This window comes from Varroa jacobsoni, unplaced genomic scaffold, assembly GCF_002532875.2.
Source record: "Varroa jacobsoni isolate VJ856 unplaced genomic scaffold, vjacob_1.0 scaffold_1092, whole genome shotgun sequence".
In the NCBI taxonomy this organism is placed as follows: Eukaryota; Metazoa; Arthropoda; class Arachnida; order Mesostigmata; family Varroidae; genus Varroa; species Varroa jacobsoni.
Genome location: NW_019213994.1, coordinates 289582 through 316827, shown reverse-complemented (window position 1 = coordinate 316827; position 27246 = coordinate 289582). Strand labels below are relative to the sequence as shown.

Genomic DNA, 27246 nt, shown 5'->3' with positions numbered 1-27246 from the left:
CGTTATCATAATCGCAGTGAAACTTCTGACTCCGTCAGCAGGGTATGATGCGGAGCCGCCTGTTTGGCTGAATTAATTCTCAACACGGGGATACTTTTGAGCGTTATCGTTTGTGCGCGTATCTTCATTCTGATTTCATCGAATAAATATACGATATCGGGCCATCTGAATGAATGAACCCACTCACGATGAATCTGGCTTGACATATTATGGGTTGGTAGTCGTATTTTCGAAAGTCTGATACGCGGCCTCGGTCGCAGTGGCGGATACGTCTCGAAACGTGAGTCTGCGCCACGTTTTATTGTAATCGTTGCTTGTTTAGTCGCACTCATTCTACAGGGCGCTTTAGTCCCGATGAACGGGGCGTTAGTAGACATTTCTATGTTTGGGAACATAGGAGGGAACCTTCTTATTTTAGGGAACGTATTATAGGGAATGATATTTGTTTGTTGATTTTGCACTCAATTAATCAAATATTCGAGCTGGGATAACACCGCTTTATTAATATCGTTGAAGCACGTCTGTCTCTAGGGCTATTCATTGGTGGACTCGCGATAGACCACCTTCCTATATTTACACCGTAGCATTGAATGCTATTCAGAACCGTAGCCTTACTTTTTGTTTTCTACTTAAGCGTCCTTCTATTCCATAGGTCGCTTTGCAGGAAACAAGTAAAAGGCTAGGACTAGAAGGAGCTGCAAGCCGAGACGGAGTCCACGGGTACATCTTTAAGAAATTTAGTTAGCACCGAATTATTACATACACGGATATTAAATCGCAAAGAGGAATACTCTCGCATTATTGGCGGCTACGTTTGTTTATAATAATAATAATAATAAATACAAACAGCAGGTAGTTACATATTTTATGTGAAAATGACAGGATTTTTTAGTGTGTTACGGCTACTATATTCGAAATTATGAGCCCGTTCTCGCATGATAGTTATATAGATATTTTCTAATGACAGAAATGCTTGACAACGAGGCCACATATTCGCGTCTGTGCACCGATCTCAATTTGTAGTATTACTAATTAAAAATTACATTTTAAACTAAAAGCCTGTAATCTATAGGGCTAAAGCATAACATTTCACAGGAAGGACTTTGATCAATTGGTTTTACGCAGCAAGTTTCCTGTGTATCATTTGCGAATGACGCCCTCATTTAATGACGGAAAAGTGTGAAATTTCGAAACGATTTCGTACTACAAAGCGCTATTTGAAATAGAAAGACCTGATAAAATAATCTCACAAAAAAAAAAAAACTTTTAATTTAACTGAGCTTTCTTTAGCGCTAGATTTGATACATATGGAAAAAAAACGTAATGAGTTGCTTGCAACATATGCTATATGTAGAGGAATGTATGAAATACCAACGATTTCTACATTAACGATAATTATTGTGGAGCTATAACTGCCAGTTAGGACTCTGTTGTCATATCAGAACAAAAGTTCCCGTCGAAACAAACAAGTTCTTTATTAGATGCATTGAAATGACGCTGAAGGATGGCGTGACTAATTACATTTCAAAAACATTTCTGCTCATGGTTACTTTAAAAAGTAGATGTTAAGCGTAACTTCTGTTATATACATAACTATAATTAGTGAACTTTGCTATCCACTATCGAAATTTCAATGAAGGACACATTTGGGCTTAAAATTGGTGGAATAGAACCGATCAGTGGGAAATTTCCGTGGTTCATGACATGATCATCTGGTTATCGTTTTTTCAAGCTGTTATCGTTGCTTAACGTTATTGTCCTTGACTATTTTCTCTATATTGTTTTTCATCCTTTGATAAATCAGTTCATACAACTTTGAACATTACGACGGCAACAGTAAACGCTGTAGATGATCGCTTTCACCCATTCTCTCTCTCTCTCTCTCTCTCTCTCTCTCGTTATCTTTTTTCTCCCTATGCTACTACTACAGGATCATTTTTACCTGTAGTAGTAGTAGCATAGTAACCACTAATACATTTGCTTATGTCTAGAGCGTTAATTTCATTCTCCATATCGTCAGACTCTGCCAATGTAAGCTTGTTCTACCGTGCGGAAGCTGCTTCCTGTCTTTTGCCCTTATAGTCCTACGTGTTTCTAAGCTGCGCTTTCTTTTGTGTCAACCTGCAGTGGAAACGATTTTTCCATACTTTATTACAGTCTGTGCACTTCTGTTATGTTCCAATATAAAATAAAAACAGTAATATTAATAATCATTGCCCTCAGCATATCGCCGCAGTGAATGCTTTTATGCTTTGTCTTCCATTGTCTCTCCACTACTACTTCCCACATTGCTTGTTTCCGTATATATGAACGTTGTCCCTACATTATATATATATATATATATATATATATACATACATATATATATACATATATATATACATACGTGTTATATTATCGTCGTGCTATCATTTATCCTCGTTATAAATGACGTTAGTACTAATATTAATACTTAGTTATATTTTTGTGTATATATATATATATTATCTAAGACGTTTGGCTGAATCTTGAGTATTGTTATCCGGGGCGGCAGAACCCTCGCTGATTAAAATCTGCTTGGGGCAACCATCGCTTCCTTCCAGTCTTCGTTCTTAAGGCTCCAAACATCGTTGGTCATTTTAAAAACCAATAATCGACGCGCAGTGATCCACACACAGCTGTATTGAGATATATCGACCTGGCACAGGATTCCAGCTCGCGCCGTAACATCAAACTCTAACGAAGCAAAGTGCCCTAAAATCATAAGTCAGACAAGGCCCTCAACTGCCCTTTCGATGGCTAATCGTTCGCAATCATTAATTTAGAAATGCCCTTTCAATCCATAACAGTGGTACACATACAATGGCGTAGCACGGAAACAGTGGTATACTGTTTCCGATTAGGACACGGGTTTGGTGCCATAGTTTCATCATGCTTGTGACGCTTCGCCTCTACTTTCTTGATTTAATCTTGGACTTTACTAATTTTTGCCTAACTAAAACCGAGTCATGTAAAAGAAGAAAATACTAAGTCGCAAGGAAACAATACATTTATGCATATATAACAACGCCCCGTATGCTTAACATATACAAGTATATGTGTATATAAGCGTGACGCCCTTGCGTTCATTCGTGAACAGGAAAAATAAAACAAGTTTTTCAACTTATTTTCACAGTATATAGTTTAGCAGTTAACCATCCGCTGCGTGTAACCCATCACATACAATCGCTTTAAAATCGGGGCTGTCGGTGTTGTCTCGAGGTCAAGCGATAGGTGAACTTGTCTGGTAGCATTCAATCAAGGGATGCTTGAGAACATCTGTGAGACGCACAGGGTCACAACGAGAAAATGGATCTCCAGAAACACTGCGAAAATATCAGAAGGTGCACAGGGAAAGCACACTGCGTTTCTAATAAATACAGCCGTCAATCCTCATTAGCACAGTTAAGTTATCACCTGCCACGTACACCTTCAGCCAGGACCAGATTGGGCCTGGCTACGACAGCGCTTTCTTGGAAGTTGAACGGTACGCACGAAAGGAAAAGGACGAAAGTTTTATGTATCGCACTATTCTTACGAGCAAAAAAGAAGAGCAATAATAATAACACGTACCGAACGTATTACTGACAGCATACGGTAATTTCGACAGAATAGGCGTATATTTACAAAACAGTTTTAATACGAAGTGCTTCTATGGCCACGCTTATCTGTACCTGTACTATCTCTGCGACTATTGGTCTTTTTTTACTCAAGCGTTGCAGCTCGTGGGGTTTCCGTACCCTTTGTTGACCCATTGTTTCTCAACGGATCGCTTTAGTAATGAACCCGTCATTTAAATATTATTCATCTTACTAATAGTCGCCCTTTTACAAAGACCCATTGCGATACTCATTATTGCCACATTTTCATGGTTGGTTTTGCACCTATTGCCAGTCTACACGTATATCTGTTTCAGCTGTCACAATATTGTTCCTTGAACACCGCCCACCAGTGCCCCTGTCCTCGCAGTGGGGTTTGAAAAGCCTTGTGAACCGCCAGTACTTTGTCGAAATCGTAGATGACGGCCAAATTCTGCTAATAGTTCAGGAGCAAATAGTTACTGTATGTTCAACAAATATGTGAAGCAATAATCAGACATTGGCCCATACGCTACTTATTGATCAGTTGTTGCAAGCCAGACCATAAAACTCGTCAGGATCGTCGTCAGGATTAATCAACAGTGCTGCTTTATGCAACGAATGAGAGAGGCGGTCCACGCAGCGCTTACGGGGCCTCCAGTACGGAGGAGAAACGGTCAGCAAAAATGAAGAATATTGCCCATTGTCTACAGTGGCACATGCTATCAGGACAAGGCAGGCGATAGGCGATGTATAGCGAATATTGGCTGTAGGGAGAGCTCTACATATATGTTCGGGTCTTTGTACGCCACGAACCTAGTGCACGAGATTTTTTGTTTATTTACTGGCTACTACGCGATTGCTATTGTTGGTTATTGGCGGTGATTGGACTAACGCTTACATCAACTTTTACATTTGTCTGCTGCAGACTGCTAGCTAACGAGAGATTTCCCTATTCGGAGATGAAATATAGTATTTCCCCTAACATGTTTTGAATTTTAGGTAAAAATCGTAGAATTTTTCACAATGTTCGGACGTGAAGAAAGAACAGCACTAAAATTAGGTTTTTGTCGTAATGGCATGTGATCCTGGATACCCAGTGTGTGTGTGTGTGTTGTCTTTTCCGTGGTTGTTTCACTAGATTTGGGTCGTTACAATTTCTACTAGACCTATTGCGTAACTGTCGTATGTGTATACGTGTATCATAAATTAGAACTTTCCTCGTCGCAAATCTCACTCCTCATCTATGCACTATCGTCAATATTAACGAAAGTACGTATTTGCTCGATGCTACCATCGTAATGTTATCATAGATAGGTTCATAGAAATTGCGCCTCTTTCAGATTGTGTGTAATAACAACAATTCGTTTCGCTGTCCCCTGTCTTCTATTTGTTGTTTATATAGACGCTTTGACATTTTCATTATTATCTATGTTACCTACATTTGTATGTTATCACCTGTCTGCTGGTCTCCTTTCGCTTCGTTTTCGCCATTAATAAATTAATTAACATATATATATATATATATATATATATGTTGAACAGGGGTACACGAGCAGATGTGTTATTGTGTCGTGTTGAGTTTACGCTGAGCAATCTACGCTTTAATAATTTCTGTATGTTGTGCGAAAAAGTTATGTTTTCTGTATATTTTTACTGGTTTTTCAACATCTGTGTCGATCGTTCGTTCCATTGCGTGTGCGTGCGTCGTATATATGGTCACGTAATAAGCGTTATATTATACCGTGCGTCGTTATCGACCGCTCGGCCATGTTTTTGTCCACATAGAATAGTATAATAATGTCGTACCTTTATTTATGGAATATTCACTGTAACCTTTTTTGACTCTTGCCGTCATGACACCCTTTTCCAGTTCGAAGGTGTAAATAATACGATACTGTTTGATCAGTGTTGTATGCTTTTTCTACGTATATTTAAATCTATTCATTTCAACGCATTTCCTCCCTTAACCGCTGACAAAGTTGGTCGCATTATGTACGTGTTCTCACGCTTCAAGCGATTCCGTAAAATTTCCATAGCAAAATTATAGTCATAATAAAAAAAAAAAAGACAAAAAAGCAATTTGATGTGTAGCTGCACGGTGAGAGACAGTATTCTCCTTTGCGTCTCGCGCTTCGCTTTAGTTTTTTTTTTTTATGGCGCTTTTCGAGCGGGCAGCTGAGTGGGCCGTCTGGAAAGCTTGTCTTATTTGACCGTTATTCTACTATGCCAGTGGAGCTATTCAATATTGAGGACTTTTGATCGATGACCCATGCAGCTCACATCACCTGATCGAATTCGAACTATTCGTCTTCATTGAAGATCTTCATGCTTCTATCTGCAGCCCACTAGAACTGCCCTCATTTGGGACTGACGCTTGTCAGTCACGCGTTCCACGGCTCTTTCCTTATCAACTAGCTAAAGAAAGTTTAGTGTTGGTATCGGCCTTTATATTATGCAAAACATAAATTATGTACGGTATTATCAGTCGCAGCTTCCTGTTGATGAAATTCGTGTTACCCGTACTTAGTTAAGTCAATGAAACTAGTAAAAATCAATCGTTTTAAGCACATCGTCGGAAATTATAGAAGTCTTTGAATTGCATCGCAACAGAGGGGCCTTCACTACATTTACCAGCTTTCTAGCTAGATTTCTGCTAGATGTACAATATACCAGACGTAAATTGCCGTACTACGTTTATTATTTAAAGTTTAATAAAATGCAGTTAAGTACGCTATACTTATTAGTCAAAGCGGAGGCAGCATAGACTTAAAACACGAGGGGATATTTCAGGTGCCCAAAATAATTTCGCTTCCCTTTCCTGTTGATTTACAAAAACTTTGTTGTTGTTGTTGTTGTAGGCATAGTGTTTTTTCGTTCGCATAAATTTTTCTTTGAGACCCGGCCCAGGAGTCCGGTTGAGGCGCAAACCCAACTGTCGGTAGCCGTAAATGGATGGTACAGACGGCGGTCGCTTCCAGCGTCATATCTCCTAGTGTTATCGTTCTTTATGTGCTACCTGATGTTCGCCTTTCTGTATCTATCTGCAATGAGATCGACAAGCCAACAGATCAGGCCAATTGGCCCAGCACAACTCTGTATTAGGATTTTGCCAGTGAATCAGCAGGTTATGGACGTCAGCTCTGTGCCTAACTAGCCGTTTTTTTCGCAAAAAGCTATCTGAATGGTTTAAACAATATCTACGTGGTATGTTCCTGTTCGGTTGATAGTCCACACAAATGAGATGACGTCACCTATAGTATTGTATACCACTCATCATCACACGTTGTTGCTTTCCCAATGTTTATTATTGTTGTTGTCATCGGCATTTTGTTTCTCTATTTCTTTTGTGTTATTGATGATGTCTTGCATAAATCGAGAGCTATTTTCCGTTGTTGGTTGCTGCTGATGCTCCGGGAGTTGTGTTAGCGGCTGTTGTCGTCGCCGGTGCGGCGGAGGTAGGAAAAGGGCTTGCAGGGGGGCTGGCGCCGAGACTCCTGCCCAGTCCGGAGTCGGAGCTGTTCGAGCTATTGTTTGCGTGGGTGATGTGCATTACGCTGCGCTTCGAGCTGCCATACGGCGAAAGCGAACGTAAAGGCGGCACCGGAGACGCGCACGCGCTGCGGCTCGGCCGGCCTCCGCAGCCCTCCTATACATAGCGAAAACAGCAACAGTCAATAGAAAACATTGAGAATCAATAGGCTTTTCATTTACTCATGCCACAGAGCGCATCCGTCAAATACGCTCTGTGATGATATGGTTGGTAGATCAGCGCCGGTGGGAGGCAAAAGAGACGTTTTGGAACGATATTCGCTGTGTTCGGCCTTATAATAGTCTTCCAACTTTTTGCATGCCCGATACACGCACTAGACCATTTGCGGGGATACCCAACGAATACTGTTATTCGAAATATTGCGCATTGTTTTGTTGTTATTGCTTTTGTTGTTGTATAGTTTCTGTTGTGTGTTACAACGCACAAACCTGGAAGTCCGGTGATAAATACTGTTGCTGTGCATAGTTGTTATGGGTGACGCTGGTAGCTCCGGGCGCGCTATTAGCGGCTGTCAGAAAGGCTGCCGGCGAAGGAAGCGAGGGGGTGGGGCAACGTCGCTCGCACGGAGACGCGTTCCCTGTCAGGCAGCTGAACGAAATGCGATAAATACGCACCGGCTTCAAACCACTGCCTCCAACCGCCGCGCCTCCATCTACGCCCCCGTTTGAACCCGTACTACCTGTCGCTGTAAAAGGAAAAAGAAAGCCAAACGAATCGTAGGTGCCCAAAACGATATTTAAAATATCTAGCTAATTAAGGAGCTATATGTTTGTACTAAATACTAATATAGAGTGGGTATACCGTAACTCGTAATTATAATATAATATATATATTCGTAATATAATTGTTATTATCAAAAGCTAGCTAGTTAAAGTAGACTATAGTTAAAGTAGTAATAATTATATTACAGGTTGTTGGAAACCAGACCCGTGTTTCCAGGGCAGCTGCGCTTTTATTTACATTCTGCTTACTCTCATCGATCTGTTTTTGCACAGACCATAAGAAACCCAAGTTGCTCTTTCTCGTATTCACTGGCTACTCAATCTCGCGAGGCTGTACATTTACACATCAATATTGAAAAGATATGTGAATTCAACACTATTTTCAGCTAGCATGAATCCTTATTTATATTTATATATAATTTATTTTTTAAGTTCTAAACATTAAAGAAGTTAAGTTTCTCGAGTATACACGTTTAGTCCTAGCTAAACAACAGTAGAAGCCATTCCCGAAATTGTTGACATGTATATGCATGTACAAATTTTACTCATCTTAAAATACAACATAGAGGCGCAGAAGGGAAGGCGGCAAGCATAGACTAAGGTCTAAAACGAAAAGCAGTTACCGTTACTTTTGTAGCTAGGAGGCCATCTTGAACTTCGTATGTTGTACGTAGTTCCTATAGCTTATTTTACTATGGAAAGTAGTGGTGAATGTAAACAGCTGCACTGTACACTGTTAGTCAGGTAGCAACATCTTGTATCAAATCTATTGGCATCCCATCGTTCTAGATGGGTTAATATTTGTATGACAGTCGCGTTTAGTAACATTGATGGCCGGAGCAGTTGCCTACCTATACGCAATACAGCTTCGATTATAATGCTTACAAAAACACCTTAATTTGCACAGACTGGGTGGAATTTGATGGTGTAGTGATAGCAGTACGTACAATGCGGCGACGAGGGCGGCGACAGCGAGGGGTCTCTGTTGATAGCGCTCAGGTTATTGTTGAACGTAAAGTATTGTCCTTGTTGCCCCATTTGGGCCGTCGGATCATCACGTACTCGATCCTTGCGCACCTAACATTACACGTTGGAATTCGTCGTTATATATTTGTAATTCAACTATAGTCTAGTTCGACTTAGGTTAATGAAGCCGGATAAACTACTTTAACTTGAACACAAGACCCAATTATTATCACTATGCATATAAGTGCTCCATAAGGTAGCTTTTATGAACAAAATAGCAATGACGTTTCAATCGGCGCGCGCAGTTTAAGCATAACTTAGGCATAATCGTAAGTAAGATTCCCACCTGAAAAAACTCAGGCGCCGTTGAGGCAAAAAAGATGTCGCTTTTCGATGCAATGAGTTTCAGTTTTGGCATGGCCATATTATGAACGAGATTTCCATTGATGATCAGGCGAATCTCGATGCTGTCGTAGTTGAAACCCATTATGTACGGAAATACGCAAACTGCAATTATGAGAAACAATTGACACGAATAATAGTTAATTGTGCCATACCCTTCAAAGATGACTGAGATGAGGCCTATGTAGGTATATTTCCACGCAAAACGCTTTCTTCCTCTGCGTAAAATCAGTCACGTATCGCAAGTTGCATACTATTCAACATTCGGGACCACACAACTTTTCATCCGCTCGAAAGTACACACTTCGCATTATTTCTAGTGACAGGATCTATATCTAGTTTTAAACGTAACCCACTTGGGTAAATACGCGTTTAAGCAGACAAGCAGTGGGCAAATGGTTTTTTATGACTCTCACTGCCTTGTTTTCTATGTAGGTCCTGTCCGATAGGCCGATAATAGCAAGTCGAATGCTGAATGCGGATCGAACAGAATCGAACACAGTGTCGGCTTTAGATTGGCTTAATAAAGCATAATCCTGCCCTGTATTACCACCAGTCGACCACTACATCACTCAATCGTCAATGCTCAACGAGCGACTACGCTAAAGCGGGTAGATACGTACATGACGCTACTTCAGTAAGACAGTTCAGGTGCCAGCGAATCATTTTCGTTGGGCTGGAACTCGATATTATTCAACGTTCTGGTCAATCATGGGCCGTGTGCTGGTAAAAAGCAGTAACAACCGCGGCCTGTTTGCCCCCTTAGGCATTCTATAATAAATGTGAAGGGATTTATGAGGGACGCAAGTGGCCAGTTTTTATAATACGACCCGGCTGACGCGAACGACGACCGGTAAGTGGAGGAAGCGAAAGAGAGACCTACTATTAACCAGCTCAAATATATTTATTTGTGCATAATATGGTTCTAATTACGTTGGCAGTGTGTTGAACGTGTAGAGTATTACCTAGCAGAGTGATAGCTAGAGAGAGACCAATATTGATACACAGTCCTGTATATAAATTAGCATATACGTCTATATTATAATATAGTAAATATGATCACTTAGCAAAACCGTTTGGGTAGACAAGTAGACAACCAGTTAGCATGTGAAGTATGAATTCGCACCTCTATATCGAGTTTTATACATATAATCATCGCATAGCAGTCGGAAAAATAACCCTGACGGTTGTCGATTGGGCACTGTATATCGCACTTAAGGATGCCGCCATCGAAAATAGGGATAGGCATATGGGGTTATGTCGTGGACATTAGTACGTGCCGTGCATCAACGCAAAACAATGCCTATGGAACAAATAGAAGAAACAGGAAGAACAATAACGTACCGACTCCTTCAGGCATCGCGTTCCATTGAAAGTTAAATGTATTGATTGTCTCCTCTTGCAATTTCTGGAAGTGCGTTGTATCTGTAATACACGAAACAGCGGAATAAAGCAGAGGCCGGACGTTCTATAGTACTTGATAAGCATAAATTAAATAGGCGTAATCTATCTTTTACTAATGTTAGCCTGGCTTCTAGCGTGAATCCAATTCCAAGAGATTTTCGCCGAATCACGCGGAAGGAACGAACGGATGGGGCGAATCTATGCCTAAGTTGCGATATATTTAAAAACAGCAAAACTAAACCGGGTACTACTAGTAGTTGAGGAACTTACGAACAATTAGCGGGCAATTATGTTGGAGTTTTTCGATACTACGAGAAAAGTTCTGCGGCGGCACTTTTACAAGAACTGTTTGGTTGGGCCTGCGTGATGTCATAGGATATTTCTTGATGTTTTTTTTTTGACATGTAGATGATAATACTCAGATAGCTAATTTCCGGTTTATCAAGTGAGCACAGGAAAATATGGCCTACTAAGAAGTTTTGAGGTGGTTTGTCTATACTCGTTCATATTGCATAAACTGACTGAGATGTCTCCTTACCTAATCTTACTGGAAAATGGAAAAAGTTGGGGCTATTATATATGAACGTGGCTCACGCGCCTTGGGGTTTCGGTATTGAACAGTTTTCCCAGAGCTGGCCCAACGAAGAAGCCATTTGCATCTACTAGATATCGAAATTTAGTTACTCATTTAACACTTGAGCCAACTGTTACCACGACGTTTTTAAGGCGCGGCGCTTGACTATAGCTCTTAACTTCAAGCACAGTTAATATCGTTAAGCCGTACGAAAATCGTATACTGATCTAATTTTCACTTGCCAAAATAATCCTTCATTTTTGAAGGAGCTTGAGCTATTTCGAGAATTTCCAGAAATGTGGCCTTATCAGGTTAGTCTGTAATTATCGTGAGGTCGAGTTTGTCGACAGCCCAATGGATTAGACCGGTCTTCAGTTAAACACTTCATGGCCAAAGGATTTCATGAACTATATATAGTTCGCTACACTCAGCCGCAGTAAGAAGCTACGCATACTCCCATGCTTTTGTGTAACTGAATGTAAATGTCTTCCATTGTCACCACCAGTTTCGGAGGAATGGCAAGAAACACAGGGAAAACCTCAGAGGCATGCACCTCATACAACTAATTCATAGCCAGAGACTGGAGTCACGCGCTCAGTCTGTCTGCTTAGTGTAAGATCTAAACAAACCTTCAATGTAAAGTACATCAATAGTTAATCTTCATTTTCAATCAGTTTTAGAATACGAAATTAATAGATTTCACGTACTAAACCTGTATGCGCTAACTATTGACTGAAGCTGAAGCGGGACAATGAAACATCATCCCGTTAAGGTACGGCTAGCCGAGTCAAATGTACCACAATTCGAAGGGTGTCTCGCTGTTTTCAAAAAATCTTCGTTTAACTACTATTGGCCCCCTCTAGCATTCGGGCTCGAAATCCGATCCGTACATTGCCTCACATCGGTTAGGCAACAACTTTCCTCCATCAATTCTGTGATTAGGCCCTGTCCGGCCTTGAACACAGATAAGTAAGAGAAAGTGGCGACCGATTTCAATTATGAAACCCAGGATAAGAATTAAGATATAAATTGGTGTAGTTTTTAAATCTTCGAAAAGTAAGGAAAACGAAAAATGTTCGAGTACATTTTTGGTTTTCCTCACTTTTAAAGACCATCTCTAAAACGAGATAGCCTTCCTTTTTGAGCGTGGGAAATTTTTTAGTAGTATTATATGAGTTTTTTTTCACAGATAAACAGGAGTGCTAACTAACCTACGAGGAACGAGCTAGAGCTAAAATTAATTAGAGTTTAATTAATTCTAATTGAAGTTTTCGTGAAACAAAACTGTTAAAGTCGTGTCAACGGTGAGTCTGGCTGATGTATCTGCGGACTGGGATTCTCATGCATAGCAGCGTATGTTGCTCAAAACACTATTCACCTTACAATGGCACTTGCAGTACGTTCTTGCAAGCTTTTGTTCTTGCATTATCTAAAACAAATCACTTACGGTTGTAGCAAAGTAGTAGCTCGGCCTCATCATCTTCGTAGATGTCTAACGCGGCAACAAGATGAAGACGTTCCACTTTGTCAAGATTGTGAAGCCGCACAATCTCGCCTGTCTTTTCGTTGATCAGATCGAACTGATGGCGATACCCCACGCAGATCTGGTTATCAGCACCGGGTCGTGGAGTGTCGACCAGAGTACAAATCACGGGTGCCTCGTTTACGTTCAACTCCTAACGAAAGCAACGATAGCAGCCATTTCAACAAGCGTCAAATATTAGAATGTACGCAGTGCGTATACATATATGTGAAGTCTTATGGCGGTTATGTGCTAACATTATGTGCTCCAGAAGTCAATAAAGTTCAAAATTTGATTCGGAGCCCGAGTTTTACCACTGAATCTACGGGTTATTGCAAAAAAAAATAAGCACACTTGCAGTAAGCTATGTTGATCTGCGCGCCGCAATAGGAAACAGATATATCCATGACAACATAGATTTGTTGGCAATGACCGAATGCTTCGGCACCACACGAATCTGTGGTCGTTACGGTGTGTAGAAGCGCCCATTTGTTCAACGACATTAGCTCAAGCTTAGTCGTATTACTATTTTCATGTAAAATGGAGATCAATTCTACACGAATATTGGCAAGCACTTTACCGCGTTTTAGGTAGACGTCTTTAGTGACTTGTGTTTCTGACAATGCGTCGTACTTTCTTCGTAACTATATTTTTATTATATATAATACGTAATTAATTCGGTGTTAGACGATCGCGCAAAATGGCTTAATTCAACTTGTCGCTCGCAGTCCGACCTGGGCTAAGAGAAATCACCCCTTGTCGACGTAGCGAGAATGGACACTTAACGAAGAAAGAGTTCTTATCGATATGAAATTAGTCAATCTGCATATTTATAGAATTTCAGATGTTCCGTTCAGATGTCAGATTTTGTTGCCATTCTGATTTCATTTAAAGAAGGTATGTTGTCGGCTGAGTCGTTTGGGGGTAAAGTCTCCATGCAGGTATTCTAGAGGACATCGGATCATTTCCACATAGGCCATGGCGCTGCAAGCCTGATACTTGCTGACAAAATGTATGAAAAAGCACTGCTGTGCCTTATACTTACTCGAACGAGCTGAAAGCCGTCGATCGTATCGGTGTCAGAAGCGGCGCACCAAGTTGTCCAGGCTGCTGAGTGGCGCCACTGCATCAGAAGTAGCTTCCGACTGATACAAACTGCCATCCTCAAGTGACTGCCACCGGGGCGGCTTAACGAGTATAGGTGGCATCCCTTCGTACGCTCCAGACGGTGCTCTGTAAATCGGTAAACCGGAGATGGACAGTCTCTTTTATTTCTATACGCCCCAAGAACCTGTACAAATTCAAAATTTCGTATCGATCTTAGCAAAGGCCCCAAGCTATACAAGTATCTGCCAAACGTAAAAGTTATTGGCATAAATTCATTGCATAATTATCTGACTGATAAGCGGAACTGGATCGTGCTGTCTGCCCAACGCTAGCATGGAAACTTCGTATACTTAAGTTTCGAAATCAGCCTCGTGCCCCACAGTCTTCCCATACTCTGTATTTTTTTGACTTTAACGACTATGACAAAACTTAAGATACAACGCGTATGAGCGCGCATAAACGAGGTTGGTCTAGATAATGTTGAAGACATAAACCTCGAATATCTCAGACCTGCACGATTGTTCTTGAGTAGTTCTCACGAAATGTACCCCATGCTAAATGAGAGCATCTATGTATACTTAAAGATTCAAAATTCTCTATTGCTGAAAATTGCATCAGTGAAATGTCAATTTATATATATATATATTTATAGAGGGAAATTGCCTGTATTCCTTCACTGTCATAAAATATAAAGTAAAATCCTATATCAATCAAGCTGATTAACGTTTGTTTGCCATGCCATCTGACAAAAGCAATAAAAATTATTTTGATATTTTGTGATAGATTTGTACGTACCTCTTTCGCTGCATTTATTCCATATTTGTGTTTTGAGGTCAGTAAGAATTTATTTTTTGATAGGTCACAAGGAGTTTTACTTCTAGGTTGTACCGTACTATTGGGCTCTACCTAGTGTTTTCTACCTAAAGTATACGCGAAATTTGCACTTCCTTTTATCATTGGCTTTGCTTACCAAAATATTACTTTTGATTTTAGACGCATTCTTTTATCGATTCAAAGTAAGTCTCCGGAAAACATTGCCGTTTGCCTATGTCCTTTCCGCTCACGTCCTTCTTTGAGCCTCATAACCTTCGTCACACGCACGGAGAGCGGCTAAGGATGTCTAAACAGACATTTCTAAATAGATCGACGTTGATATGACACACACACTCCGAAATAATATTTGTACAGATTGTAAAATACGCCCACTCCGAATAGAAGCCGACTCACTGATCTTCCGACGATTTTCTACCGTGAAAAAATATTAGCTTGGCATTGTTCGATTCACACCCCCTGCATCTGCATGATCTCACGTCATGTTTTTTCTAACAATCGTCAAGCTATGTATAGATTCAGGACCTAAGTGAAGTGAAACGGGCCAACGTGGCTCAGTTGGGCCTGTTTTCTCTCTTCTTCATTAGAGGTTTGTAACAGCACTTCTAAGTAGATTAGCTATTTCTAAATTGGCTCTTTTGTCGAAGATCGGAAGGGAACCGCTTAAAATTGGGAATCAAACGAGGGAAGCTCAGCCTGTTCGGCCAAACCCCTATTGCTGTTCCTGTTGCTTAATCCATGTGAAAAAAGCAAACCGCAGAGCGTATCCGTCAAAAAAATATAATGTATTTTTTTTTACAATAATTTTATTAGCATGAAATACTGCTTATGGTATATTACTTGAGATAATTAATTAGTTTACGAATTTAACAGGCTAACATGACTGAACCGGGACATTTCTTTGATCATATTGGTCTTTATAAGCGGCAAATTAAGCGACTTTTTCTTTTGGACGGAAATTAATTCCTCGTTCGATTCATTAGAAAGATTCATGATCTTGACAACCTCATAGACCAGCATTTACGCTATATATATTTAGCTTTCCATCTAATTAGATCGAGTGCCAACTGAGGACTGCGACGGAATGGAATTTCCTCTATCCTTTTAGCGATTGCTGTAACTCTGGTTAATGTTTAGTTGCAAGTCAGGTTGTGACCCCTTACCGTTAATAAACCTAAAACACGCCGTTCAAGGGGCTATCAACACGAAAATATCTGCATTCATTTTCCCGTCCCCACCCTACTGAACGTGATCGTCGATGGTCATAAAATGTGTCCAACCCATGGTTACTCACCTCTGAGATCATGGCGCGTCTTGACAGCGCCGAATGATAGATCGATCTCAAAGTCGGATAAGCGGAATACATGGACACGCGAGTCCCGACCTCGGTCCGTGCGTAGTAGCAGGATGCCATGAGCTTCCACAACAGATAACTGCTTCACTTGAACACTTTTGTCAAAGATTTGCCGATGCTGAAGACCCTCTGAAAACAAAACGACAGCAAGAAAGTGCTCATGAATATTATACAGTGAAGATATATTGAAAAGATGTATAGGTAATTCGTTGTTCGAAAAAGCTTATGATTTTATAGTTGTTTTTTAGTAGAGTATGAATACAGGAGGAATTAATATCAAACTATCACATTATAATTATGGTATCTTTCGACGATATCGAAATATAAATGTCTGGAAGTGACGTTGCTCGTCAGACAACATAATGTTTACCTCATTGAACACGTTCAAGTTGTGTTAACTTGACACGAATATGCGTACGATCTGTATTAGATCGGACAGATTGGCAGTAATTCTTATTGCGTATAATGCAATTCTAACCCCGTGCTCGTTTCCACACGAACTGTGAATTTTCCTGGATTTTGTGTGTTACATTTTACTAAGTGTATCCTGTTAATGATTCTCAACAAGACACTCTTCTAACAACAATATATTAAATAAGGTAATAAAGGCGATGATAGATACGGTGAATGCAGATCAGATCTGTATATTGTCCAAAAAGTGCCTCCTGTCACGGCTCAAGCGACTTTCGGAAACCAGCATGTTCTGTCATGCAACAGCGACCCATTTGCATGAATTCTTTTTCGCGTTCTCTCACTGGCTTCCGTTTCTTTCATCCTCTTCCATGCGTTATACATTTTTTCAGCCCACGTTCCTTTCGTACTCCACTAACGACAATGTATATCCCATACGAGTAAAGCGTAACTGCAGAGCTCGCAAGTGTAAAGATAACGGGTGTTTGAGCGTCCCCTGTGCCTCCGAGTCGGTAGGACTGAACCCTTCTCTGAGCCGCTGCTTGGTAATTCGTAATTGCGCTTTCGAACTGTTTCGTATTGCGCCTGTTTCCCGACACTTATAACAAGCGGTTGTATTTTACATGTACGTCTCGCCGGCAGGGCTTGGGGCACATGAATGCGGCTAGGGTTGGTGATCGAGCGGGAAGTCGGCAGCAAAGGGAGTGTCGGGGGCAGAGAAGTTTCATTCGCTTGTTCGTTGTCTCTCTATAGTCGAAGTCCCATTTTACGGCTGCCGGAGCAGCAGCTACAGACGAAATGTACGAATAAGTGACTGAGTCCGACGGCCCCTGATGACGCAACGGTACGCGCACTTATACGAGTACACGGACACGGCAACAAAATGAATTTGGCAGGTTGGTTGATTGCTTGTGTTGTCCTTCATTGGCGAATAGCGGCGACCAACGATATTCGCTGGTCCTACAGCTACCACTATATTAATATACTAGGCATAGCTATAGCTACTTGTTATTTATATTGTTTATTTTGTTCTTTGTGTTCTTTGCCAGTTGCGGCGATGATAGGGGTGGTGACCATAGTTGTCTTGCGGCTTCTTCAAGGTTAGAACGCGTGTAGGCGTGAACCGATAGCGCTGCCTTTCAGTCTTTGCTGGCTAAAGCTTGAACGTTTGCGCCCGCCGCCGTTGTCGACGTTGCCGTGACAGCATCGCCGACAAGTGCTGTTTTTGCTCTTGCTGCAACAAGATGCGCCATGTTATAGCGTGTGCAAATTATCTGTGAAGTCTACCTCTGTATAGCACTGAAAGTGGGCGCTATTGCTGTCGTTGCAGCTATTTCTGTGCCTAAATAATATGATGTCTTCTATCAAAAGACAGCTAACTAAAGACGACTGAGAACTTTGGCGCTACTGCTGTTCCCGCTATTATTCAAAATTGTTTTCGTCAAACAAACAGATACACAAGTAAATCTTTCGGCCTGTTTATTTTTCCCTTCTCCTAGGCCCGCGTGTGTTGCATAAAATTCAGCACGTAGAAGTATTAGCATGATAAAAAGTACAAAAAATGAGGTTTAGCGGATGCTCGCTATGACTACATGCTTGGTTCAAGCACAAATGCAGCTGGTCGTACCTCTACAGTTGGGTAATAATACTATATACAACGAAACGTACACCAAGAGGTTGAGAAACAGGTGAAAAGCTGCAGAGTAGCAATCCCGTAAGTAACCCATAGGTACCGATAACCCATTTTGAAAAATAGATGGTGATGAATTTTTGCGTATTATGAATGAATGATTGAACGACTGGCGCGTACGCACTGTGCTATATATTATAAGAGCATTGTAACCCATTGGAAATAAGCAGGCGACTCAATATAAGCACATATGAATTTCGTCCCGGTTCACATACACACCCTGTATTTTTTTTAAGATTTGTAGATTTTTCTGCAGAATTTGTCATTTCATTAGTAAATGCTAACGATTAAAGATGACATTTGCATAGCTCCTTGTAGGAATAGTTTTATAAAGTCGCAACGCTCATCGTATACAGCGGTTTACAGTACAGGCCTTGTACGATAGTTACATAATAATAGATGGGCAAGATGGAAGGTCACATGTAGACGGCGATGTTTGCGAGGATCAGTTATGCCAACACATTTAACTGGAAAGTCATAGCCTTTATTGTAAAGAAAATGTATAAATTGTCATGTTTAATTGCTCAGCCACCCGGTCGTAGCATTCTGTTCGATCACCTATCGTCAACTAAACTGTACTTGCTCTTGATGATGTTTTCGCGGCAACGTAGGTCAATGCGCTGTGAAAGAGACTACAGGCGGTCTGGTCTCTAGGGTAGGTGTTGATTCTGGATAAAATAAGGACACATTTAGTATTCACGTACCTTCGATAATATATATCCCAGCTTCTGTTGCGAGAACTAACCGCTTTTCAGCCCAGGAATCACCACAGATAACTTCGTGCGGGAAGTCCGGGTAAAAACAGTGTGGTTCCCAAGGCTCCCGTTTGAACAGAGACGTTGTTGCTAGCGATGTGGGTGCGTCGCCTTTTACGATCGTGTCCAGCTGAACAATACAAGCAATCATTATAGACCAAAAAGCGAACGTAATAAGAAGGGTAAGTTAATCGTAAGGCAATCATGCTGACAAAAAACCACTTATTTATTATTATAAATATTATAGCGTTCAATACATTTTAAACGGAATAATATTGTACGTCGAAAATGAAGCTGCACATAAATCAGCTGTGTGACAAATTGTTTTTCGACCTAAAGGACATGTTCGAACTGCTAAACGTTTACGGCAAAAAATTACGTAGAACTTTTGACTCGGAGCTGAGAGCGGAACGGACGGATGAGACCAAACACGCCAAGCAATCAATGTATCTACTAATAAAGGCTTTACTGGCTGATGAGGGCCTTTTTAGTTTTTCTTCTCAGTCGAGAAAGCATGAGCTTTCCTTGGTGCCTAGAAAGATAGCGGCAAAGTTAATAATTGGTTAATAACTGGCGAAGCACATGAATGGGCAGGCAGAGATTTCCATATTTTCTTCAGATTCACTTCCGAGTCTCTAAGCTCTGACAGCTGTTCGGGCCTTCTTTGCAGGTTCTAGTCAGACTCTTTTTCGTTGTACGCACCTTCCGATTGTAGTACTATGCTCAAAGCAGTAGACCACGCACACTAAGAAATCGTGTTCGACTTAACCGATTTTTATCCTCAGGGGCTCTGGCAGCTGGTTACAGCCGTTCAGCGACTTTGGGTAGTGGTATTAATAGCAGAATAAGTTGTGGCAGTAAGATGGTAAAATCGTTAGTGCTTTTCCATCGGAGATAGGTGAAGGCACAGAGCGATCTGGCAGTAAGCCGCTCTCTCAGCACTAGAAAAACGCGATATACATGATACTTACTTTCAGTGCTTGTCCGATGCGGACGAACTCCACCTGGCGAGCCTCCTCTTTCCTTCGGGATCCTCGAGGGGTTTCGGGAAGGACATCGGAGAACGCCCGCCGGTTCAACATCGTCTGAAATGACAAATCGGACCACAATTCTTCAGATAAGTTTGTTATAATTGAGCGGACTTCTGGTGAATAAGACAAAGTTATTTGTCGGGTTATAGTTGTGCAAGCTCACTCGCTGTTGGAGTTCTGATACTCTTGCTAAATGATGCTTTATACTTATTTTGTGACACATGCTACAATGTATCACAATGATATCGGCGATAACATAGATGTCAACAAACTAGTCAGTACATAATTTCCATGGTCTTCGCTCGGACTCGGCGTGTTTCCAGTCGCCTCTCGGCTGCAACCTGCTTTATAGCAACTGCCACCATCCCGAGGCGTCGCACTATATAACACCATACCGCAGCACGGAGACGGCACGCCCATCGAAGCTTTCCTTGTCAGCTTACTTATTTAAATAGCAGATCTTATTCCTATACTAATCGAGCTCAGTATCATATCTGGCTAATCGATGTTTTCGACGCTACGGCTGCGAGGAAACATTGAAGCAAATTCGAAGAAGTATCAATGCGGGCGGACGCGCGGTCGGATGTGGTGGCACTAGGATTGCAAAACGAAATGCTGTTCCGCGTCAGACTTTTTCCCAGGGCGCGACGTTTCCTTGTTTTTTCTGGTTGTTATATATATATATATAATCTCCGTTACTTTCGGTGTAAGCGCTTTTTCTTTCCTTCTCTTTTTGCTGTATTTTTCTGACGCTCTTTTTACTTTTTTTTTGGTGGCCTCGAAATATACCATTACAGACGGCAAGTTGAACACAAAAGAGTTAAAAGAAAAAGAATAAGAGGACATCAAGGAGGAAATGGTATGGTAACTCCGCTGTCTAATAAAAGCTGCTGCCTCCGTTGCTACCACTATTACTGGCTTTGCTCGGATAATACCCAGCGGGAGTCGTCGCAAGCATCGTCCAGGAAAAAAGTGTCGAGAATGTCCAATACGAAAACGAGTAGTTTGCGGGTAATCATGCTTACTTGCTATCTTTCTCCATGCTTTCTTCTTTCCTCTGAGATGATCTGCCTCTTGAGGGCTTTTCGATAAAGTACAGACGTCGTGGCTGAGAGGAGTTATTGAGATGCATTGGGTGGAGTGCTATCTGAATACTGACCTCGGGATAGTTGCTTACTACATTTTTTCGTGATGAGTTTAGCCTTCTTCCTTGCGTTGGTTTGGACTCGCTTAAGCGAAATGGGCCAGAGGAAAAGCCAACGAACAGTACAATTCGACAAAATGTGGTCAGTCATAGCCGAAGGGAACAGTCAATATTGTATCTCTGATAGGTTATTAAGAAAGGGTACGAGTCATCAGGAGTGAATAGGTAAGAAGAATCGGGGAAATAAGACAAGGATATTCAATCGGTAGCGGGAGAACGACACTGTGGAAAAGGACGGAGGGCCGAAGGTGGATCACTGGACTATGGACAGCTACGAAACTGACTAGGCTACGACACAGAATTCAAGTCAATGTGTCATAATGCCTAGAACGGCTGTCTCAGTGTGTGCGCCTTTCTCGCTGCCGGCGCTCGAGATACAGAGGGATGATAACAGCTGGAGAGGAGCCATGAACCTAGTCCTTAAGGCATAATGGGACCAGCGGGGCCGGGATCGGCGTATATACTTGAACGTAACCAAAACCTACGTAAGCAATCCACCGAAGACACGACGGATGGCAGGCAGCGCGAAGCTATCGGGATAGCTGTCGAAAGCAATTCGATGGGAGAATTAACCGATGAACGTTATCGCTCCTTTCATCGTCGGCAATCGAACGACTGAGAGTAGTCATTTCCTTCGTCACCCTAAAGCGACAGGCGCCAGCGAATGAAAACTGAAGACGGATTATTATCGATTTTCACAGCAGTAAAGGCTGGTCAGTGAGAAAGAATATTGCAGCTTGCTCAATTAATGAGTTGGCTGTAGTCGGTCAGTTAGTCAATCAGTTCCCACACAATTCGTCCTACTGCCATACTTGTACTGCGGCTTTTTTCTACACTCCGGTGTCTGACATCGTTGTTCAACCAGGGATCGGCTGAGCAGTTAAGCAAGAGTGTACATGCCGGCCTTCGACGATGTGTATCATTGTTAGTAACCTTCAATCAAACACGAAGCTGTCTAGCAGATAGCCACATAGTGCAGTAGGCACCGGCAGCAGCGTGTTAGCTAAGCACAATAGGCAGGTAATATCTGGATACAATATCCACCGTCATTATGAAACGACGGTTTCATAGATGTAGGCTCTCGTACGATTAATAGGGTGTGCCACAAAAGTGCAGTATGACAAGTTACGTCACAGAATAAGCTAGTACGATACCAAGCTATTGGTCTGTAGTTAAGCTAACCACCGCATTAAACGGGAACTGTCATATTTAGGATATACACTGCTATATATGATTCGTTAGACCACCAAACATCGGGCGGTATGTGCAATGACAAAATGTGCTAGACTGAGTTAGATCGGACTATATTAGAGTGTGTCTAGTTGTTAATTAGCAAAGTGGACGACGTCCATTGTATCGGAACCGTGGTGAAGGTCACGGCGCAGGTGTCGTTATGTCACACAGAGAAAAGGCCGAAATAAGGATAAATAGGAGGAACAGATGAATATCAACGACCATTCGAAGGACACTGTTTCGTGTGCTACTGCAACTAGTATTACTTGCGTATGCAAGAGCTGAATGGAAGTGGAAGCGGGTAGACGTTACCCCTGGTCGCTGCGTATACCGCTGCTGCTTCAACTATGATTGTTGCAAGAGGAAGACCCAATATATCGAACGAACTAACTAGACGATAACCGCAATGAGTGGGGTAGCGGGATAGTCGATAAAGCTCTTCACGGTTGGGCTTAGTCGCCCCTGTGGACAAGCGAACGTATGTGAACCTGCCTAATCGCAGTGTGTCAATGGTGTATGTGTATTCCTACAAATAACGACGAAAACCGAAAGCGGTCGAATAAGTGCCGCGATGCGCTGCTTGTCTCGTTCGAATAGATGGCCGGCCCCTTATTTTTCGAGCTTGCTGCATTTAGAATAGGGTCACCATTTTTCTTGTCATTGATTTAGCTTTGTTGGCGTGTAGTAGGCTTTACTGGTTACATTAGTCGGTTCATCACGCTAGATTCTTTTATATGATTATAAAAGGGAATTTTAAGTTAACGGGTAAAGAAGCCGAGCTTTGATCTAATTAGTTTAACAAATCTGGATAATCACGTCAGACTCCTTTATATTCACTGACCCTTATTGTATGTAAATAATATTAACATGCCGCTTCTGTCACGAATTAATAAGCTTCCCGCCATGTTCAACGTTTGCATCAACCACTGACCCGTTACCACTGCACTATTGGTACAACCGACTGCGATTCATACTGTTTAATAGCAAAAGTTTTCCACTGTCCTATTCAGTGCAAAAAATTATAGTGCTTTTAGCGTCAGGTAGCAGTATGGGTGTAATAATTAAGAGTCAGCCGTCGTTGTTTGTTTACTACTCTGAAAGAGGTATCTAGGAACAGCATGGAGGGACGGCACCCACAGATATACTTACCCCTCGGTCAGATATGTGCTCGTGATAAAGGTCCTTGATGAGCATGTCCAGGGTACGTTCCCTCTTTTGTGCGAAGATCGGCGTGTTGAACGCTGCCTTCTCGCCGTTGATCACTGAAAAGAGCAAACGTTGCATCAGTTAATTAACCGCATGAGTCGTGTAGGTCGACTTTCCATGGCTGAGTTGTTAGGTAGATTCTTCCTTATTCCAGCGGCCTTTCATTAACCGCGCTTCGTCTTGCTGCCAAAGATAGGAAGGACATCAGAGTCCGTTCGGCGGCTGCCAGCTATCTGGCCTCATGCTTGTGCTCAGATGGATACCGTGGCAATAGTTTCGCCGCTGAAATCGGTAATAACTTGCAGATGTCTGCTGATTCTGAGAATTCACTCAGTCGAGTGCGGCCAGAGTTTGGCGTCATAGCAAGTGTCAAGAAAGCACCACGCTTCAATATGCATCTTTATGGAGGGATTAGCTGCACTATTTTCTCTGATGAGCGCCAAGATTCGGTTTCGGTTGTAGGCAGTATATCACACGTATGTATGTAGAATGTATTCATATCAGCTACACAGAAAAGGTTTCTTTTCTAAGTTTTCTACAAACTTCTACAATTCCAAGATACCTACAATTTCATCGGTTTTGTGTCATACACCCAACGTCTCGTAGGCGTACCCTTAAAATGTAGAATGACCTGCAGTTTGGAATGTAGCACTATTTTGCCGACTTACATTTGACGAGCAAAAACTCCCGAAACTCCTGATGATTGTGGAACACGGGCGGACAGGGAAGCGTAGGGCCAAATAATGGAACCGACTCTTCTGAGAAAAGCGAAAGGCGAAACGCATCTTCGCTTTTATCATACGTAATCACCGCGAAGATGTCTGCAAAAATCATATGAAAAAAGACAGCAATGCTTAGACAATAACAGAACAAATATAATTTAAAAAAAAATAAACAGAACTATAATCTCACACATTTCTTTACAAAAATAGTAGAAAAAAAAAGGATAAAACTAGCCTAGGACAAGCGGGTGACAAATGAACGGGCCACACGTAATTAGATCAATTCCTTAGAATCGTACATAAAATTAGTTCGCCGATTTATTGCAAATTCCATTTAAAACTATCTTATTAGCTGATTATATTATGGTTATGATATCAACAGTGAAAAGCAAAGTCATTGCTATCAGACGAGATATCCTTCAGCATTCCCTGTATATGCTTACGTGTAAATTGAGACTTTATCATGGATGGCTTAAAATTGATATGGTCCTCGTAGTTTCCTTCCAAATATATGATGTTCACTATATCGTTGCCGATATGCCTTTTTCTCTCCACCTGCAATATCACGACACAATGATGGAGAAGTGAGACTCATGCTATTAGTTAGTGATGCCGCGCTGTCCTAAGGGTTTTAAAGGAGGTTCATGCCCTTGCTTTCGTAAAGGAGTTACTCGGATGCGGATTGCCATCCTCAGGTTATGGCTTGATTTTATTTCTTCGTCCACGATACGGCCTATTTTGCGTTGCTATGCAGCGAGCTTATATAGGATTCGCCTGTGACCTCCTCGTGCTAGGTTTTGGCGTTATACCTTTATTCAGGTAATCAGAATATCTTCCAGCAGCCTATATCCTTAGCGATCATTCCAACAGTCAGTGCAATGGTACAGCTCTACTGCCGCACCAAAAACGCCTCAAGAACCGGCCGTAGGATTCTGCAAACGACGTATTTGGCAGCAAACGGCCACAAACAAATTTCGATCTGCTTGTAGCTAATATAGATAACGAGGGTTCTGACGTCAGGTCTCACAAGCCTGTGCCGCTTATAATATGCTGCTGGCATACGGCAGTATGGAGGCTATGTGCCCATCGAGGCGAATCACCCGGGTGGTACGAGCGGAATGTCCACATACACAACATACATGGTACAGACAGGGGAAAAAAGAGGGCTGTACCAAAACAAACGAGCATCTCGTCGCAAAGAACCTTGTCCACTCATATGACTCGCCCTCTTCCCGCTTTCGCTACGTTGCTGACGACCGTTGTACGTAGAAGCAGAGACACTGGCGATGCCACTAGCAACCACGTACTAGCTATAGCGTTCCTGGGAGAACTTCGCGAGGAGTGAGTGATGTTGTTGCAAAAAGATGCCAATGTTCGAAAGTAAGGCTGCTGATGCCCCTTTGCCGTGCCGCTAGGGCCAGCTGTCTTGGAAAGTAAGCAGCTGCACTTGATCGCGGTAATGGATGGATAGGTACTTCGGGAAAAGGGTCTGGATGTTGATGGAAGGTGGATTACCGAAAGCAAAGAGTAAAGAGCGAACAGCGTACGGCAGACACAAATGGGTAATAGCACCAAGGAGCAAAAAAAATGTACTGAGAAGAACGAGACGGCAGACTGCGCAGGAAGCGATGCTCTGTTACGGTTAAAGGCTGAATTATAGTAGCTTCTGCGGACTGAGACGAGCAGAAGGTACATCTGAGACGAATGAAACAAGACAGAAGAAAGGGCGAAGATAGAAGAGGTAACATAAAAGCAATCATCAGAAAGGAGAAAAGTTGAATGGTGGATAGTAATCACAAGATGAATCAGGACACGATAATGGGTAGTGACCTGAATCCTATAGAGAAATAGAGCGTCAATGCATACTTTGACGCATTTTGTCCCCTTTTCCCATTATTCTCTCATTGAATAGATAGAAATAGTCGGAAAGGAGCCGGACGTGTAGGATAGCCCAGCACCATCGCATGTTGGGAGCCTACACATGCTTTGTTGGTGTCACCTATATTCTAGCCCTATTTTGTGGCTTCGTCTTAGCACCCTTTCCTACATGTTCATGTTGCCGGTTCGACGCATTTCCTGTCATCGCTCCATTTTGCTGAGTGCGAGATTAAACGCAAAAGGCCTTGTCTGCTGACCGTTTACTCTTATCTGTAATACATAGTGCACCCACCGTTTACACTAAAGGATAAGAGACTCACTGATAGTACTGATGTCGATACAAAAAAATATTGATAGGAAAAAGGGCAATGGGAGATAAGCCGACGCCCAAACAGACGAAGGCCGAGGGTCTAGGCGATCGATAGTCGCTGCTCTAATAAGAATAGGTGAAATCTATCTAAGTGGAAAATGATAATGGCCGGCGACTGAACGAGAGGGCTGAAGGAAGAGGTGCGGTTTGAAGGGCAGGAGTAATGACGAGACTAGTGAAAAACGAATGGAAAGCAGCAGACCACCAAAATCCAAAGCAGTTGAGTGAATGCGCAATAGTTGTAGTAGCAGCAGTGACACTGTCATCGTTGTAGAGAGAAATGGTGACTGACTCACCTGCTGTCGGTTATCCTTGGAGTACGGTAGCAATGTTGATACGTGGAACATAATTTCGTGCCCCTCGTAGATCGTATACACGGACTGTTTGCCAGTCATGTCTCCCTTGACGTCTAGTCCGCCCCTGTATTTGTCCCAGCCCTTAAGGCGCACTTTCCCGCCCAGCAAGTTGACCAGTCTCTCGAAATCCTTGTTTCCCGTTTCTAAAACGCGCGATAAATGTATACGTGCAGATTTAGAACGAAACGGTACGATCAATTTTTGTATTATGCATTCCCATAGGTAAGTGGAGGTCTAATATAATCAAGATAGCTCCCGCCAATCCTACATGACGAAACAGAGTGTTTTGCGTCATTTCTATAATCTTCATTATTGCAACATTATTCAGGTGATTTTTACTTATCGATATAACTTGTAAT

The 27246-nt window shown here is 42.0% G+C and overlaps 1 protein-coding gene across 1 annotated transcript in view; it reads right to left on the bottom strand.

Annotated features, from left to right (window-relative positions):
- Nucleotides 1–1456: 1456 nt before the first annotated feature.
- The window catches only part of LOC111266510 (GTPase-activating Rap/Ran-GAP domain-like protein 3), a 49495-nt gene continuing 23705 nt past the window's right edge, over nt 1457–27246 (bottom strand). Inside the window, exons 8-22 of the mRNA XM_086970934.1 lie at nt 26828–27030; nt 24727–24838; nt 24230–24382; nt 23505–23617; nt 19859–19972; nt 18837–19017; nt 15972–16160; nt 13785–13972; nt 12665–12893; nt 10584–10664; nt 9184–9344; nt 8819–8948; nt 7578–7834; nt 6851–7245; nt 1457–6640 (exon numbers count right to left, since the gene is read on the bottom strand). Of these exons, the coding sequence (XP_086827060.1) occupies nt 6979–7245; nt 7578–7834; nt 8819–8948; nt 9184–9344; nt 10584–10664; nt 12665–12893; nt 13785–13972; nt 15972–16160; nt 18837–19017; nt 19859–19972; nt 23505–23617; nt 24230–24382; nt 24727–24838; nt 26828–27030 (2378 nt within the window). The 3' untranslated portion in view covers nt 1457–6640; nt 6851–6978. The remainder of the gene's footprint in view (nt 6641–6850; nt 7246–7577; nt 7835–8818; nt 8949–9183; nt 9345–10583; nt 10665–12664; nt 12894–13784; nt 13973–15971; nt 16161–18836; nt 19018–19858; nt 19973–23504; nt 23618–24229; nt 24383–24726; nt 24839–26827; nt 27031–27246) is intronic.